Raw genomic sequence first — 18992 nt, forward strand, 5'->3', positions numbered from 1 at the left:
TTAAAGTAGTGGATTAGCTGAGTAATATTGTAATCGGTCCCTGTTAATTTTTTTTTCTTTCATTCTTCTGTTCTGAAACCATATTTTCACTTGGCGGTCGGTCAGATTGAGCATTCGGGAGAGCTGGAGGCGTTTTTCTTTGTTTATGTAGACACTGAAAAAGAATTCCCTTTCTAACTCCCTAATCTGATATTTGGTGTATGGGCATCTCTTTTTACGGGTACGTTGTCCACCTGTGGAGTGAAAAAAGGCAGAAGCGTTTGAGACCCGGCGGGGGCCGGCTGTGGGGGCTGAGGAGGCGTCGGGGGGAGGACATTCGGGCAAAACATATTAATACGGAAAAGACGCGTTTTGCTCGCTCCGGGGCCGGCGTTGGCAGGTCCGAGGCTGGGCGCCAGCCCTCCGCCGTGGCTGGCGCGGGCAGCCGGGGACCGGGACCCGGCGGCTCCCGCAGTGCCGCGGCCCCGGGCAGCGGGGCAGGGCGAAGCCCCCGCCGAGACGCGGGGATCCAGCCTTGCTGCCTCCGCGGGGAGGGCGGCCGGAGGAAGGGGTGGTGGCGGGGGGTTCCTGCGGATCCCACGAGCGGGAAGAAAGCCGTTGTAAGCTGCTCCGCCAGGCGCCACGCACACTGCCCCAGGCAGCGCGGCATCGGGCAGGGGGACCCAGCGCCCAGCCCTCCCCGAGCCCTACCCGCTCGGATCTCGCCCTCATTCCCTGGACTAATCCGGGCTCTGCGTCCCCAGCAGAGGAAAAGCCCCTGAGCCCGAGGCTAAGGCGCCTCATTCTCCCCCAGCCGGCTATTTTCAAGCGGGCTCTCCACCGCATCGAGGTATTCTTCTCTCGATTATCCATTACGGTTTTAAAGTTCATTAAGCAGAATATAAAAGGTTTCAAGGTTCAGGAGCTCTTTACATTAAACGTAGCTGCTATCCCTTTAAAAACTTCCTTTTCTGGTACAGTTCATTGTCGAGGTATTTTTTTCCTCTAGCCGTATACTAGCTTTGCCTTTTAAAAAGCCCACATAAAAAAATCAGACTTTGACAGATTGAATAACAATTGTAAGTAACAAACTGTTGGACAGAAGGCAACACGTAATTGCCACAGTGCCTTAGTAAAATGGCTTCCTTTAGACAAAAAGGCCAGCTTTAGGTTAATTTGTTTCTTTTAATATATTGCTACAGTTCAGGCGGCTACTTTATCTGTTAAACGCTATTCTAGTGCAATCGTTAAAACGGCGAAGGCTTTGAATTCAGCTCCTAACTAGACTTCTGGTGCAACACATGGCTTTTATAAAATCACTGGATTACATTGATATCAAAGGAGTCGGGATCTCCTTTTTTTTGCCGAATTTACAGGCACCGAACGTACGTTATTATATTTTCGAGAGTTGACCACAGAGCTCTTTTTTATTATTATTAAAAAAAAAAAAAAGAGGAAGGAGAAAGAAAAAAATTTTTTAAGGCATCCATTGCCCGGTGGGTATTTCACGGCCAATTTCAGCACTAAACACGTGATCTCGCCTTTTATAACAAAGTTTTGTTGGGGGAAATCTAAAGGCCCTTCATAAACCTTATATGCTTATAAAACAGCATATAAAAATTTAACAGCGGCGGTGCGCTAGATTTCAAGCTGCCTTTCCTAAAAGCGCTCGGGCGCTGCCTTTATACGTACTGGAGCTGCCGGATTTCTCCTCATTGTTGCCGGAAGATGACTCGGGGCTGCTGCTGCTCTCCGGCCGCCGCCTCCTCTCCTTCTCCGCCGCCGCCGCCGCCGCCCTGCCGCAGCCGCCCTCCGAACTTGAAGTTGCCGCCGCCGCCGCCCCGGCGGCCGCGGGCGCCTTGTCGCCACTCTTGTCTACCGGGTAGTCCGCCGAGGCCAGGTTTTCCGCCGTGCCATAAGCCGTCTCGAAAAACTGGTCGAAAGCCTGGGGTAGGACCCCGTTCCTGCCCACCGTGCTATAGAAATTGGAGGAGACGTTGGTGCTGGGGTGGTAGACGTTAGCTGTGTTTTTGCCGAACATCTCGCCCATGCTAGCAGTGTTGGTGGCAGGCAGGCAGTCTCTGTGCATGATCTCCTCTGCGGAGTAGCAGTGGGGCAGATTGTTCCTGGGGTGCCATTTACTGGAGGGATCAATGGCATATTCCCTGAAGGTAACTTCTCTCACAGGTTGGACCTGGGGTAGGTTGGAGGAGTAGGAGTATGTCATAGGGCGAGAAGACGGGGTCTGGGGCAAAAAAGAAGGGAGGCTGGAAAAATCAGGACCCGAGACGTAGTAAGTACAACTTGGCAAATACATGTTAGAGGAACAAGGAACACGCTCATCAAAATCCATCATTAGGGCTACCTCGGCTTCTCCGCATTAGCTGAGCTTAACATGATTCTCTAACGCAGCTGCCTCTTTGAAGCAGATCCGTGAAGTAAGAGATGGGGAGACGTAAGCTGACGTGGAAAGCTCTCCCCGGCGGCGGCAGGGAGGTGCGGTCACGTGGCCCGACGTTGACATTGACGAGCGGCGGGTCCGGGCCCCGCTCCCTTTGTGGCCATCGCGGGGGGAAGCAACAGCTCGTCGCCAGCGCCTAAGGGCGAGCCGGGCGCAGGTTGGCCGGGGGGGTAGCCTTGGGGGACACAAAGCCGCGTTGCCACTGTCCCAGGCTTGGCCGCCCGGCCCATGGCACCCACTGGCTCTGGAGTAGCGAGGCTTAGCAATCCCCCCAGGGTTAGGTGAGACCTTTCTGTTTGTTTGTGTGCTTGCTGGGGCGCTCGGCGGCTCGCTGGCCCGCTCCGAGAGGAGGGCACAGGAGAGATGCAGGCACCGTTTCTTCTGCAAAGCTGCTTCCGAGAGGGAAACGCTCCTGAAGAAATCGGCCGGGTTTATTTTTCTCTCCCCCCCCTCTTTTTTTTTTTTTTTTTTAAGTTTGTTTTGGTTCGGTTTCGGCTTCCCCTCCTCCCCCCCCAAAAAATACCCCAAAAAAGGCAAAAACACCCCACAAAAAACCCAAACCAAAATCCCTCGCCCCGCAGGGTTTTTCTGGAAACGTTACTAGAAAGAATGTGCCAGGGTCAAGTCTGTACTGATTTTCATGGTGAATAGATTACATGCTTGCATTCATGTTCACTTCCGAAGCGCTTAGTGTCTTCCTTCCCTTACTTACATATTAACCTCAAATACCCCGCGCGGCTTCAGCCAAGCTTTACTGGACGTAGTTAACAATGTGGGGTTCCCAGGACGCAGGTTGTTTCTCCTCACCCTCCCCACACCGTCCCTTGCCTCACTCGCAATGCCAGAAAGCCCTTTAAATTGAGACCACGGAGCTAAAGAGTGTTTGCTGATCTCTCTGCCTCAACGCTGCCGCTAAACACTTGGAGAAACAGTGGATATTGGGCTACCCCGGCTTGACAAATACTCCGAGTTTAGTTGCCAGAAGCCTAGTTAAAATTATTTGACATACTGTTAACCCCTAGGAACAAACTCGCCGTACCGAGATACTTTCCTTTTTGCATCGTACCGTCGCTGAAGGCTGAGACCCAGGGAGACCTATTTTAAAAACGTGGTTAAACTTTTACTATTGTTGCATGAAAGGGATGATATAGAAAGCGGATTGTACCGGGCAGAGACTAAAAAGTACTTCTCTGCCAATAAAAATGCACACCCCACCGAATGAGCAGAGCCAAAGAAAACAGAGAAATACGCCAAAGAATACAGCACCTTTTGAGGCATGGACATCCCTAGGCTCTCGGAAAAAATATTTTTTTGCTATTCTGATGCTCGATTTCAGAAAAGAAATATTTGGGTTCCGGCTGGATTTCATCAAAATAGAAAAACAGAACGGCAAAAGGCTATTGTTGAAGTCGGTGCTCTTAGGAAATCAGATGTAGTTCAAGATCCATGCCCCCGTGGACTTTGGAGGCTAATGGAAGGGAAACGAAAATGTTAGGGAAAGAATATTTGGATTTCCCCCCCTCTTCCTCTGCAGTGCTGTGGAAGTATTTATATATCCGGAGAAAGTTCTCTAGTAAATTCTGGAGATCTTCGGTATTTAAATGTCAACATCGATTTGTTTATTTATTGCTTAGCTTATCGTAACTGACTCAATAACAAATCTAATCATGTTGTGCACAGAGAAAATATTCTCATTATGTATTTTCCCTACATTATAGTTAACTATTGCGTTTGAATTCAAGCTGTAAATTCAGTATTATCAAGTAATTACTTTGTAGTGGAGTAAACTAATTTATTAGCATTAATGTTTATATGCCTTTTTCTTATTTTACAAGGGTTACCGTTCACAAATCAAATGCCCTGGACGTATCCCTGTAATGAACTCTTTAGTTTTGTTTGCTGCAAGAACTTCTTACGCTTACTGCATGTCTACGAGCTGAACTTGAAATTAATGAATTAATCTTCCGGCTTGACATATTTGCTAGAAAGTGGATGGAAAGAGATTGCATGTTGTCAAAACCGCTAGCAGAAGACTGCAGTGTCGTTTAGGGATTGTAAAAGGGGTTTGGGGTTTTCCCTCTCTCTCCCCCTCTCTTTTCTTTTTTTAACTGGGGGTGGGGGTGGGGAGGTGGAAGGTGGGTGCAAGAGCTCTGGTTGGCTTTTTCCTTAATGCTATACTTTTGCTTGCATTTACTTCCCCCCTAGCTTTTGCGGGGGGTGGGGGCGGGGGGTGGGATCAGGTTTGGGGGGTCGGAAGCCTTCTTTTGGTATCCGAGCACTGTTTATTTTCCCTGTGTCCCCCCACCCTTCAAATCCGTTGATGAAAAACCTCTCCCCACACCCTACACACACGCAGACACCCCTCCTTGAAACAAAATGGAATGTATAAGGATTTCAGTGACTTTGAGATAACAAAGGCGCCACCATTGCAGAGCCTCGCCCCGCCTCTGTGTGATGGCAAACAAATTCTTGCACTTGTATTAGGGCTTTTAAGGCTATAATTGAACACGGCGCGTCTAGGAGAACCGAAAACAGTTCTAGACTGACCTGCGGTTTTATAGCACTTTGGCAGTCAACTTCAGCTTGTGTCAGAGCAGACATGACAGAGCTGCCCAACGCTTAATCGCGGGACGCCACCTCCTCGGACTCACTGCAGCCCCCCTCTTGCATTTCAATAAATTTCAAACCTTGGGGCTAGAAATGGGGAGCAGAGCTGGCACAGGTTTGTATGGGGCTCTTCCCCGGTCCTCTTTGCAGCCGGGGCTGTGGCGCCGTGCGAGGCTCCGCCGTGCCAGAGGTCGGGGCTGCCTCTGGGAAACAAAGGGAAATTAAGGCAAGAAGGGCGAGAAGGCAACTGGAAATAGGCGTGTGTGTGCGTGGGTGTGCGTGTATCTGGGCATATGTGTGCTTGCACAGCATGCACACGTGCGGCCCCGATGCCTACTTTTGAATAGCCTGAGCTGCTCCCCACCCCCTGCCGCTCCCCAAACCAAGCAGCCTATTTCTTCAAGCGGGTTTGCAGCGCAAGGGGACCCCAAAACGCCTCCCGGTTCCCCCTGCCGAACAAGCGGGAAGGGTGATGGGGAAGGCTGCGAGGGGCGCAGCTCGTCTGGGAGCGAGGAGACACCCAAGGCACAGGCTGTTCTCTGCTTTATTTGCTGTTAAGTGAAACAGAGATAATGTACGCTTAAAGCCCCGGAATGTGTGGGTAATTGCAGGGAGCCTGCTGTTAAGTTGCTGTGTTCAGCACAATTATCAATGTTGATTATTTGGTCTAATGTTGAATTGCTCTTTTAATACAGTAATTGGGACTTCCGCGTTGAGGAAGGGGGAAAATCGAGCCTTCCCCTCGCTAACCTCACTGAAAACAACAAGGCAGGCGTTTCGTTTGGAGAAGCAAAATGCATTCGTTACGCCTTCCCATGTATTTCGGCCGGATTAGAGAGGGTAAAACTGCTCTGAATTTGGGAGCTCTGCTGCAGGACGTTCTTGCAAAGGACAAGCGTGGCCAAGAGGTGGGGAGGCTGTGAGCACATTTACCCATAGCTAAGCTAAACAAAGCGTGGAAAAAAAGCTACATCTCTTCTTTGGAGGAATATAAACAGAGCTAGGACGCCTCGATAGCCTAGCTTTTATATATACAGATGGCGTGCAAAGGAAACTGTTTAACTTACTACTGCTCGTCTCCAAAAGGTCAAGTTCTACAGTATCTAAATTGTTGTCTTTTTGCACCGGGTTTTGCTTGAAAAAATTTTGAAACTGACCATTTACCTTGCCAGTAGGGTGGGTGCCTGTAATTAACAGGAGAAACTGTGCTAAAAGGAATTTGCGTCAAGAGGAGCTAATTAAAATATTACACGATCGCTGGCTTCAACCGCTGCTGCTCCTTTCGTGTAGGAAGGGTGAGGGGTGTTACAGCTCGAGCAGGAGAAAATATCTCAGGAATTAGGACACTGTTTTGTAAACTTGCGGGTTGATTACAATCTACAAAGGCTTATTAGAAAAACGTAGTATTAGGGAATTCGCAACCTTGTTGCCAACGAGAAGCGCAACCCCTTCCCACCTTTCCCAATTAAAGTAAGGCCAGAAGGCGATAATTCTTCGCAAAATTTCCCATGAATGAAGCTTTAGAAAAGCGTGCTTATTGTTTGGATTTTCAATATTTCAGGCTCAGAAGTTCTTAACTGGCGTTTCTTTTCTGTTTGCCTTTTTGTCCGTTGTGGAAAGGAGCTATACAGAGCCATCTATTTTTTTTTTCCTTTTAACTAATTGTGTTCCCTTAACACTACAATAGAAGGTAATGTTACAGTAGTTAGCTAAGATTTTTCAAATAATTTAAATAATAGGTTATTTTTTTTATATTGGCGAGATGGAAGCCCCGTGCTGTGATATGGGACAGACTATTTATTGTCCAAAACCTGAAGCGGTATGGTTGTGATTTTACTAGGAAACTACAAAATACATGTAAACAGAAAGGGCAGATGTAACCAGGATTCAAGTAAGGAATATTCAGAGGGTGTTTTTTTTTGTTGTATTTAATAGCATTATATTATTTCAGAGGCTTGAACATCTCAAAAGGCTGTGCTCATCTGTGTGTAGAATATTTTAGATTGATTTTTAATATCGATTACTGAAATCCTTTCCTTTTCTCCGTCACCCTCTGTGTCTTTTCAAGTCGCCGAGATGGAAAAGCTTCAGAGGGTGGTTGGTTTTTTTCTCCTTCCAACCCTCCCCTTTAGTTTGACCATTAAAATTAAATGGCTACGGACGTACAGAGATCGACCCGTCGCTGGCGACCAACCACGATATTTTGCATCCCTTTGCGCTAATGAACATCCGAGGGCTCTGTCTGAAGACAGACCCTGACTCCGATAGCTGATAGCTGCAACAAGGCGAAATATCCAGGGCTTTTTTTCAGGAGAGGAAGCTTCTTAAGCTTCTTCCAGATAGACAACGTCTCTTTTTCGACGGCTGTTTTCTTGCCCTTTTGCAGCCAAACGATTTGTTGCGGTGACAAGCTCCCGGCGCCTTCTCAAGCACGGGGAGTTTCTCATAACGCCGTGTTTCCTCACACACACACACACCCACCCCGTTCTCTAGCCCTGCGCGCCAGGGCTCTGGGGCGCTGAACCCCGCTAAAATTTTGTTTATTTTTACTGCTCGTAGCTTGCTCTTGAAAAAGAATGGAAGTAGGTTTGGGGACAAGGGGGACACGAGGAGATATTTTCTCAGACAACCAAGTATATCAGAAATTAATTGACTGACGATGCTACCATAAATGTCTCTTTTTCTCCCCTTGAACCCTCTGTGAGAGTCCCCGATATATGAAAACGCACATCCAGTCATTCATTACCACCATTCCTTCCACCCACCCCGCCCCGTCCGCAAGAAATATGGAGTGCAAGAGACTTCTGGCAAAACTAGGCTGCTGGAGAGGACTGTCTAGACCAAGTGGCGGGGCTTTAAAACGAGTGCGAAAGCAAACTTCCCCGGTTATAACCCGCCGGTACAGAAAAGCAGACACTTTCCACCGATCCCCACCTAGACCCACAAAGAAGCGGGTCGTTAGCGCCGTTTGTAGTAGGCAAGTATCAATCCCCTTTCATGACGATGTATTTTATGTGGAATTAATCAGAGCGGTTTAGGGAACATCCCCAGAAACCCCTTGAAAGCGCGGTGCTATTAGTCGACGCGGTTATCTCTACGGACAGCCCCATCGCAGGCGATGTTCCCATGCAAAGTTCACACATATCCCGGAATGCTGCTCTACCCTACACAGAAGAAGAAGAAGAAGAAGAAGAAGAAGAAAAAAAGTCCGCCAAAACATTCCCATGTCGACTTACATTTAAAAGTATTGCTACGACTAATGCCTTGAACTTGACCTTAGATTTGTTAATCCAGGAAATATATTCAATGAGAGGAAAAAAGTCCTACTGCGTTACCTCTGACAAACGAGCATTTTTCTGCCTACCAAGTTAAGATGCAAACAACACACCAGAGTTATGAGATATATAATGTGCCCTCTAGATTAAGAGCAGAAAGCGACAGAAAGTGAAATGCCTCACCGCCGAGACAAGGTCGTCGTAGCTAGACTGTTCCTGTGATGCCAAGAACCACAATTTGCCAGAGAAATTCAAGTCAAGGTAATAGACTGGGATTCTAAGCTAAACTGAATTTTATAGGATATAAGGTTCTCTCTAATGCACATTGAATTTTAACAATGATTTATAAAGGTATTTCAATTGTGGGGTTTTTCTATTTTATTTTATTTTGCCCAACTCGCCAAGAAACACATCAGATTTTACTGTACCACACTGCTAACTTTATAGGAGAGCCTTATTCACATATTGTGAAACCCACCTAAGTAAAGACATTTCTTCATCAAGGATTGTTTTAGGGGGCGGGTACAGGAAGTATCACTATACTGGGGCTGTCAAATCAACGACTTCAAAGCCCCAACTTCATATTTTGATGGACCCTCAGAATTGCATTATAGTGAAGGTACCTGTATTCGTGTAACCTTTATAGGAAACTATTTCTCGAACACGAGCTTAAAATACGTGCTGCAGTTGAGGATGCAATCGTGTGCCCACGCACGGCTCAGCCGGCTCTATAAGGACTGCTTCTTGTCTGTTCTCCCCTATGTCATGCAAAGATACCCATAAAAATAGCTCTCCCCTCAGCCTAATATGGCTGCTCTTGCCTATGCCGGGGTGGAAACCTGCTCACGGTCCCGCTTATTGCCCTTTCCCGACTTCTCAACAAACGCCGATACTAACACCCGTTCTTACAGAAATCGGGGCGCATCAGCACGACAGGTCCACGCCGCAGAGGCCGGGGGAATTTGGGTGAATTCCCCCGACCGAATCAAGCTAGGCGGAGTGCGGGGGTTATTCGTCCTTTCTCTTTCGGTTTTATTTTCCCATCAAGTGTCCATACAGCACTGTATTTTCATTTTACAAACCCTCACATATTTAAACACAAACCAATCACTAGCTGGAGACGAAGCCCATCCAAGATTGTTTTGTATTGAAATCCATCTTTTTTATGCCTACCCGAGGGCATCTCGAAGGCTAAACCCAGACTTAAATACCCTGCTTTTCCATTACTCCTCGCCCAAGCCGACTAGAGGCCGATATATACGGTCAGGAATAAATGAAAGCCCTTTGCTCGGTGCGTTCAGATCAAGGCAATTACGACGAAGTTCAGATTAATTTAAACTGGCAGGTTACAACGCCCGGCTGGCATTTTTCTCTCTAGATACACACAGGCAACAGCGAAAAGCAGACAGGTTAAGCATCCTTCACCTGCTTTCTTCCACACACAGTCCACCGTCCTCCCTGGCTCTTGAATGATTAAAACAATTTCAGAGGCAAACACACCGGAATAAAACAACCGGGAATAAAACCCAGGAGTCGCTTTTCCATGCAGCCAGACCCAACTCTGCAAGACAACCTGGTGCAGCACAAAGCTAAGCAACCAGCAGCACTATCTGCAAGTCTGCCCGCGTCTTAGGCTCTGACCCCAGCCTCTCCTGGCCCTCTTTCCTGCCAAGGGCCTTCTTTGCTTTCCACCTATGCTAGAATAGGAAGCAGCATCTCTGGGAAAGGTGGAGCCAGCACCCAAGCTAGAGAAGCAGTCTTACTTTTCTCAACGGGCTCTTCGACTCTATTAGCATCAGCCCAGGCAGCCTTCTTCACCCAGGTCCCCGCAGCAGAAGCGGCACTTTGGCCTCATACACCGTGGGAGAAAGGGAGCGGGGTGGGTGGGTGGGCTGGGGGGAGAGCAGGGGCCTGGGAAACCCTCCACAAAGGCCTTCCAAATGACTTCGCTCCAGTCATGCGGGGGGCTTTGCGGGGGACTGGGTGGGTGTTTGTTGTTGGCTTGTTTGCTTAATTCACCACCGAGCCAGGGGGAGAGGAGAAACATTCAGCAGCTTCCAGGAAGAGCATGAAAATCTTACCCAAGCATCCAGAAGTCTCTCGCCTGCGCAAAAATATATCCCCACGGAGACTGACAGCTAGGATCCCGCGCTGGGCTGTAGACCTCCAGATCAGTGAGGATGGATTGCATATTTTTTGGTTTCCTCCCTTACAGATTAAATATACTTGGTCCACAAAACATTCCTTCTCGATTTCTCAGTGGCTTGGGTTGCTGTTGACTTGGGGGTTTAAATTTTTTTGTTCTAGTTGTTGTTGGTCTGCCTTTAGACGGAGAGAAATCTAGCCACTGGGGCACATCCTCCTTCCTGCCAGCTTCAGGCAAAATGCAGCAATATCACAGGCTAATGACGATTATTGCTATTATTATTACTACTATGATTGCCATTTATTTTTTCCTCTCTCTCTCTGTCTCTCCCGGTCCCCTAGCATTTCCGATGGCGATTTGCACACAAGGTGATTGCAGGAGGTTAAAATGCTGTCTAATTCCCCGGATTCCCGTCGCACGAGATGGAGGAAAAAAAAAAAAAAGTCCCAGTGTTTTTGATCACGGGACACCCGGCCGTTCCTCCCCGGTACACCCTGGGTCACAGTACAGTAATGACCGTGGGTTGTGCGTTGTAGGACTTGACCTTTCCTACGTAGAAGAGGGCGCTTTCCTCTACGCTACGGGGAGGGAAGGGAGGGGGGAGCGGCGGGAGGAAGAGAGATGCTCTCTTTGGGGATGTTTAATCACGGTTCAGATCTAGGAACGGGCAAAGCTTCTGCCTTTCAGCACGCCATGTTGAAGCTATTCACCAGAGAATTTTTTTTATTTTTTTGGAGGGGGGTGCGGAGGCGGGAGGGAGGCCGGAGGGAGGAGGGAGGGAGGAAAGACTTAATGAGCATTTGCATTTCGTACCCTAGTTCATGAATCAACTGTATTCAAAGAGGAGGGGGCCCGGGGGGCAGGGAAGGGCTCACGGCGTGGTTAAAACACTCGCGGCCGGACCCCTGCGTCCGGGGCGCATCAGCCCCACGTCCCCGCCGGCCCACGCGGAAAAACCACCCCCTGGTCCCCCCCCTCTTCTTTTTGGACTCTGTTACCGGCCGAGAGCGCGCGAGGCCATCTCTTCAAATCATCATTAAAGTGCATTAAAACGCATCTAAAAGTTATGAATGGTAACAAACGGCCTTTTAGCGCCTGCCAATATTTTTTTTGTATTAAATGCTGTCTTGATTTTATTGCTAACGCTGCCCACGGAGAATGCTGAAATGCACCAGGAATGGGGTTTTATTTAAGCCATAGCCATTTTCTTTTTAAATAACTTTAATTTATAGGCTGAAGGCCGAGATGCTTACCCGTTCGATCAGACGCATACAAAATAAAGTCGCTGCTCTGGAAGCATTGGGCGATTTTCTTTTCTGAGCATTTCGATGTTGCGCACCATGTTTTTTCCGTTTACTTCAGAGGCCATCTCAGCTAGCAAGGGTTTTTTAAGCGGGAGTCTTTCTGAGCTAAAGGTGGCTGAAAAGATACAGCTTTGCAGTTCTAGTTACTTTTTTTTTTTTTTTTTCTTTTCGGAAATATGCTCCTGTCAAGGTTTATTTCCCATAGCAAACCACCTTTGCTACTGCCAAGAGCTCAAGGCGGGGATAGATTAAATACCGGATTATTCTCTCGGTGGGTAAAAATACAAAACATTTGCTGTACCCGTCCGTCCGCATCAAAGATGTAAGGCCGCTTTCTGTTCATGGGAATTTAAAATCCGAGGGACCAAGGACGCCTAGAATTAGGTGATTGTAAGTCAACATCTCCAGACACTGGGAATTAAAGTGTATGTTGTGGAATCCCGCAAGAATTACTTGAAGAGAAAGTAAACTGATCTTTTTTTGTCTCTAATTATGTTTTGCGTTTTACAGTGGGAATGAAATACTGCTCTGACATTAATGTTTCAATAAATACGATAAATATACGGTATTAACTTGCTTCCTCTGTCCCTTGCTTTCCTCTGCACATCAGCTAAAATGTTATACCTAACATTTTAATTTCTAGGGGAGCTGAGAAAGTAGAGTTACTACTTTACTTACGTACATTTTGGTCTTTTTAATTTTCTGTTTGTTTTTATTTTCAAATTCTTCTTCCGGCACTTTTTTTTTTAACGTCTGCAAATAAAACTCTTCGCACATATAGCTCTGCATAGCAAGCCGGGCACAATAAGTTCCCCACCACCATTTTAAAACATTCTTGGTAACGCAGGGAATATAAATAATCATTCTCACCAAACCGCGTGTAGGGACGGACGTCGTGAAGTAATGTATCACGTTGCTTAATTATTTTCGTTGGTGATATATTTACTTGTAAAACGTATTAGGGATGTACTTTAGGACGCTGGCGGCAGATTGGTGAGAGGGGAATATGTAATGCAACAGCAATTTGTACTCGAAAATGTATGTGCCAACAGCTTTTGGACGGTAAATGAAGGTAATAAATAACACGAACACACACACCTACACAGCCGCTCTCCCCCACGCTCCGAGGCCACATCTACCCGGCGGAGGGACGGAGGGACGGGGCCGCGGAGGGCCGCGTGGGTGCAGCCGTGGGTAGGCAGGGACGCGGGAGGACCGAGGCGGGGGCCGGCACGCACTCAGAACCCGCAGACAGGGAATCTTTCGCGACTCGGAAAACCGCAGACATCCTTGTCTCGGTGCCCTGAGTCGCCGCACGGCCGCGGCGCGGAGGGCTGCGCCGGGCACCGCCGCGCCCCGCAGCCGCCTCCTCAGGGGTGCCCCGATGAGCCCAGCACGGAACTCCCGGCCTCTACTCACCTGACTAAGCCACTCGCCCCTGTGGGACGTCTCCCGAGCAGAGCCTCGAGCCGGGCCCGAGGAGGAGGCAGCGGGTCCGAGAGGTGCCGCTGGCCCCCGGCACCGGGCACGGAGCCGCCGGCGCGGCCGCCGCACGCCCGGGTGTTGGGGGCAGACACCCCGGCAGGGTGGAGGAGCTCCGCCGCCGGCCCGCCGTGGGCCTGATCCTCCTTCCCCGCCGGGGACTCTCCGCCGCAAGGCCGGGAAACATGACCTGCTCCTCCCGCTGGAGCCTGCGAGAGCCTCGACGCTGACTTACATGGTAGCGCGGGTCCGATCCAAAATGTTACTTTACTCCTGCCAGCGATTGCGAGTCAAACGCTCCCCTTTTTGCCCTGTGAAATATATATGCCGCAAAGCTATTTGAACAGTAGTGGGAATTTAAATTCCTAATCCACGGTCAGTCTAGAAATGCTTAGCAGATTTGAACGGTAGGGTAGTTCAGTGTGAAAACATAATCTTCAAATGCTAGCTCCAATTTGAAGTTACCTTAGAAAAAAAAGAAAAAGAAAAAGAAAAAAAAGCTGTTATTTTACTAATGTCGGCCATATTCTCGTTGCGAGTTCCTTTCAAGGCGCCCCCGAAATATATCGCTCTGGGGCATGGTGTGAAAACAGAAGATCCTACCCAAGATACAGAGGACTAGAATCCTGTCGATCATCCTCATCTCCGACCTGCAATACAAGTAATTTGCGGTGTGTCTCATGCAATAATTATGCAGATTGCGAAATACAACGGAATAAATGGAATTATTTACTAGGAGCGAGAACAAGTGTAATTCACAAGTAGCTTTCTCCAGGCGATTCAGCTCCTTCAGGAGAAAGCGTTGCAATGAGGCGGAGGAAAGGCGGCTGGCCGGTGCCTGAAGCCGGGGCAGACCTGTGGGTATCTGCCAGCGGACGGCAGGTACGGCCGGTGGGACACCGGTCCCGGTAGCCAGCCCGCAGCCCCCGGCCTTCGCGCAGGATGCGACCGGGACAAGCGGCTGCCCGCGGCTGCGGCAGCCCCAGCGCGGGGGGTTCGCTGCCTGCTCCAGCTCCGCTGAGCGTCCCGGGCTGCGGGGCTGCTGCGGGGGTCGTGGAGACTGCTGGGTGCCCAGCGGCGGGGGAGGCAGACCAAGGCCGTGCCCGCCGGGGACGGGTTATCGCCCCTTCGGGCGGTGTTGCGCCCGTTGTCCTACACCCGGCGCCGCAGGCCATGGGCAGGCCGTGTCCTTGTCATAGGAGCTGTCCCCCCTCCCCTCACAGGGGCACGCTGTCACCCCAAAGCACAGCCCAACTGCACGGCCTGGAAGCCAGCTGCCACTTAGGTACCTCTCCCCGGCTATTTGCCCAGCGGGACGGGGGAGATCTCACTCAGAAAGCCCCTGACCGGCCTCTGAAGGGATGCAGCCGATATTCCCACGCTCCACGGCAGCGGGTTTCCCCCCGCCTGAGAAACCGCAGCCCTCCGCGGTCCCTGCGCGCCCCGAGAGCGGCGAGCGGTGGGCGGATAACGCGCCCGCACACTGCGGGAAGGCTGAAATCCCGCACGGAGTGCAAAGCTCCCGACACGACAGCCTCCTGTAAAACAGATCCCGCTGCTGCAGGTACTTTTCATGTAAGTTATTGCACGAATGCGTTACAGTCAGATCTGAGGGTCGGAAACCGCTCTGCGCTGATCCCTGCAGAGGTGGGTCCTTCTGAATTTCAGAAATGTAAGGCTAGAAGCGCACAGCTAGCGCGGTATCTGATACCCTCTAAATGTACCGTAAAGGTCCCCCAATAGCTCTAATTAGAGCTGCAGACCACCGCAGGAGACAGGCGGCGAAAGGAAACCTCTCTTTGTGCCCGGCCAAACTCGCCCGCCACTCAGAACACCGGCCGGCCGGCGGCTCCTCACATCGCACCGGCATCCCCCAGCCAGGCACCGCTAAGCACCGATTCTCACCCCCGGCTCAGCCTCGCCGGTGTCCTGCCACCACCAGAGCGAGCGAGCGAGCAAGCGGAGCACAACCTGCTCCGTGCTCTACCTTGTAAGTTCAGACATATATTATATATATATATATGTGGATATGCGGCGGTCCCCGCTCGGAGAGGCACGCCCGCTTGTGGCGGCGCGGGTCCCACGCGTGTGCGCGCCCGCCCGCGGGGAGGATGCTGCGCGGGTGAGTGCGCGGGCGCGGCCATGTGCAGGCGCGGCGACGGCCACGAGGTGGCGCTGTCGGCCCGCGGATGCCGCCGGCGCGGGGAGCTGTCAAAAGTCAAGGTCACAAATCGGCTTTTTTCCCCTCAAGGTCAAGGTTTCAGGCCTTCCCCATCCTGTCATCGCCACGCAGCACCCCCACCTTCCCGCCGAGGCACCGCCAGGCTGGGCAACATCTCCCCGTTCCCGGGGCCGGCCGCCGGACTCCATTTCCCGGCGAGGGCTGTAGCGCGGCGCTGGTATCATCCCGCTCTTCCTCCCCCGGGCCCCCAGCCCCGCTGCAACCCACTGTTTAACATTACCAAAACATCTATAGTTTAGGAATGCTTGTTATCAGGCGTGCCTGCCCCCAGATAAACACCGTCCAGAAAAGAACCACCATATAGACATAAGCTACATAATGGAAGACAACAGTATTACAAGACATATACATTATATTTTTCTTATGAAATGCATGTAGGTATGGAAAAATAAGGAGCATTTCTTTCAGGTTTTATTACAGTGACTATTTTATTAACAGCATTAATACTACTATACCTGTCTACACGTCTTGGGTTTTCATTTTTCAGTAGAAATATTAAAAAAAAATGAGGGTGCACAAGTACATTTTCACAGTGCGCTGATTTTTTTTATTATTATTTACAAGATAGCTTCTTATAGTGAATAAAAACAAAATAATGTGCTGGTTGAAATAACTGATTGGATTAAAAGGTGCTGTAAAAAGAATCCCTAAACGTTCTACTGAGGCCTCATAACAGACAATAAACAAGGAGAAACGACTAATTACTTATAGATCAAAATATAGATTATATAAATCAAAATACTTCTGGGGAAAAATGTATTTCAGTTCAAAGCTCTTGGATATTTTTTCCAGGAAGCTGGGTTTTCCCCCCCCTACTGTAAAGAAATGCCAATGTTCCCGGTTTTTGTATCCACCCAGAGTCAAATATTTAAAATTTTCCGGGGATTCAGAATATTAATTCTTGAAGATTATTTGAGGTTTAAAATAGGCAGAGTCCTTCAAAAAGTATCTATTGTACGGTCTGCAGGAGAAAAAATAAACAAACCCACCCTTCCCCCACCCTCCCCCAATTCAGATGACAAGAAATCATCTGCTGAAATTAAAAAATAAAACAGAAAGACATCTCCAAGCAAATATTTTCCCTTCTATCCCCACTAGTTTGCAATGTTTAAAATTTGCTATTAAGATAGATCCTCCACAGAGCTTCCTTCATTACTGATGTCTCTGAAATCCTTATTCAGTACCTTCGAGGTTTATTATTACTTTTTTGACATTAAATGCATTGCTTGAAAACATACAGTAATTGTATTTTTTTTTTTCACTATGGTTTACCTGAGCAGTCATTCAACATACAGTTTGGATTGCAATGGAAGAAAACCAGATTATGTGTTCACATCGACCTCCTCATGTTAAACCAGCTCTTGCACCGTGGCTACGAAGAGTCTTCTCAAATAGTAAGGTCGTAGAAGTACTCACAAGTTTCTCAGAAAATCGTGTCTTTATTGGAAGTGTATCTCTCGGGGCTGGGAGTGTGGGCTTTACAGTCTGTCAGTGATACTGGCTGGCTGCTGGGGATTTCAGGAGAACTGTCAGTTTTAAGCACTTTGCTACAGCAATATTAAAAAACAAACAAACAAAAAACCAAAAAGCTGTAATTCCAAGGATACAGATCTCTTTTTCTGAAAGAAGAGGTTAATTGTCTTTTCTCTTTTTAATTATTATTAATAATTAGTTTAATCTGAACACGAAAAGAAAAAGTTCTGAAACTTTGAGCTGCTGCTTCTCCATTTTTAATCCATTAACTGGTAGTCTTCAATTTGTTGATCACTTTTTTCTCTTTGACCCTTCTGTTTTGGAACCAGATTGTGACCTGTCTCTCTGACAGATTTGTAGTCGCCGATATCCTCCTCCGTTTGTCTTTGGTTATGAATTTATTTGTAGCATATTCCCTTTCGAGTTCTTTTAACTGGACCTTTGTGTAAGGCACTCGTTTCTTTCTCCCACGTCTGTACGAGTTTGCATCTGAGGGATGCGTAACGACGTCTGGAACAGAAAAACCACGGAGGCAAGCGTTAGAAAATCGCTCGAACCGCTTAGGACATCTTCAAGTGGTACAGGGGTTAGAGCTACAGCGCACTCCTCCGCCTGCCCCGCTCCAGCTGAGCTACTAAAGCCCGGCTCAGCATTTGGGGTTCCTCTTTCCTGGCCGCGCAGGCAGCTTTTAGGCAGGGGAAGGCTCGCTTCTGTCAGACAGACAAATAATAACCACAAACCCCACGGAGCCCAGCCACGGACTCTGGGAAGAATCGCGCGGGGCTGCAGCGATTTACCCAGCCTGCGTGCTCCGGAGTTTATGGACAATAATACCGCAGCCCTTCCCACGGCCCTTTTCAGCTGTTTCCTCTCCCGGTGCCGGCGGCAGGGCCGGGCGGCCGAGGCGGGATGCGCCGTGCGCCGGCGGGGGGCAGGGGGCGGCACCGGTGCCGCTCCAGCGGCGCCGGGGCATGTGCGGGCCGGGATGGGGCCGGGGAGCGCGGGCGGGGCGGGGAAGGGTCAGCCCGGGGGTGATCCCGTAGCCCTGCCGGCGGGATTCCCGGGAGGGGCGAGCGGGAGAGGCGGGGGGGGGGGGGGGGGGGGGGGGGGGCAGGGGTAGCCATGCAGGTGTATTACCCGGGAGGGTGGATTTCCAGAGGTGAGGCGGCTGGCTCTGCTCCTTGGGGCAGTACACTTGCCCGTTCCACCCATTGGTGATGGCCCAAGGCTGGTAGCTGTCCATGGGGAGCAGGGGGTCGTGGCGCGGCTCGCCGGGGCCGCCGATGGCGGGCACCACGGGCATATCCAGATAGCCGGGCACCGGCTGGTAGGGCCCGGCGGCGTAGCCCTGGTAGAAGGCGAACTCCTTGGCCCGCGACGTGAACTCCTCGCCGGAGACCGAGGTGTCCATGTACTTGTCGGCGAAGGTGGAGGCGGGCTGGGCGCAGGACTTGATGGCGTTGTGGTGGGTCATGCGGCAGGGGTAGTAGCCGCTGCCGAAGTAGCCGTAGGGCAGCGCGGCGCCGGAGGAGCTCTGCACGGCGGCCGAGCAGGGGCTGCACTGCTTGACAGCGGGCTCGGCCATGCCGGCGGCGGGGGCCTCGCTGGAGGTGTAGGCGGCCGCGCTGGGGGCGGCCAGGGGCGCGGGGGTGAGCCATCAGGTTGCGGCAGGGGTTGGCCGCCGCCGCCGCCGCGAAGTTGCTGCTGGCGTGAAACCCGTCCATGTTCTTATTGATCTCATCCAGGCTGTTGTCGTAGAGGAACATGACGGGCTCGATCCAGCGGGGGTGGAGGAGCACGGAGGCTGTCATAGCCCGCTCCGCATTGAGACTAGTGGCTCTTTTTTAAAAGCCCCAAAGACTGAAAAAAGAGATACTCAATCTCCGGGACTTGACCAAGGCTGACGCGCCAGTGTCGCGCCAGGCCGGCCCTCATTGGGCCGCCCGCCCCCACGTGATATGCAAAGCAGCTGATAAACATCTGAAGGAATAAAGTGGAGATAATTAAATAACGCAATAACCGC

General features: G+C 50.1%; 2 protein-coding genes across 2 annotated transcripts; both read right to left on the reverse strand.

Annotated features, from left to right (window-relative positions):
• On the reverse strand, nt 1–2335 carry HOXA11 (homeobox A11). Its single transcript, XM_056336930.1, has 2 exons — nt 1672–2335; nt 1–233 (listed from the first exon to the last, which is right to left on the reverse strand). Exons 1-2 carry the CDS (start codon nt 2333–2335, stop codon nt 1–3), a joined length of 897 nt encoding a protein of 298 aa, XP_056192905.1.
• Nucleotides 2336–17234: 14899 nt separating this feature from the next.
• Nucleotides 17235–18780, reverse strand: HOXA13 (homeobox A13). The gene is given in 3 exon segments (XM_056338198.1): nt 17235–17479; nt 18107–18617; nt 18619–18780. Coding segments are annotated over 3 exon segments (918 nt in total).
• Nucleotides 18781–18992: the final 212 nt, after the last annotated feature.

The sequence above is a fragment of the Falco biarmicus genome, chromosome 4 (genome assembly GCF_023638135.1).
Source record: "Falco biarmicus isolate bFalBia1 chromosome 4, bFalBia1.pri, whole genome shotgun sequence".
Lineage (NCBI taxonomy): Eukaryota > Metazoa > Chordata > Aves > Falconiformes > Falconidae > Falco > Falco biarmicus.

Bases quoted from the DNA above. Each gene is read 5' to 3' on its own strand.
- HOXA11 (XM_056336930.1), bottom strand. From the start codon at position 2,335: ATGATGGATTTTGATGAGCGTGTTCCTTGTTCCTCTAACATGTATTTG. The intron at 234-1,671 runs GTACGTATAAAG...TTCACTCCACAG, and splicing joins GGAGAAATCCGGCAGCTCCA to GTGGACAACGTACCCGTAAA.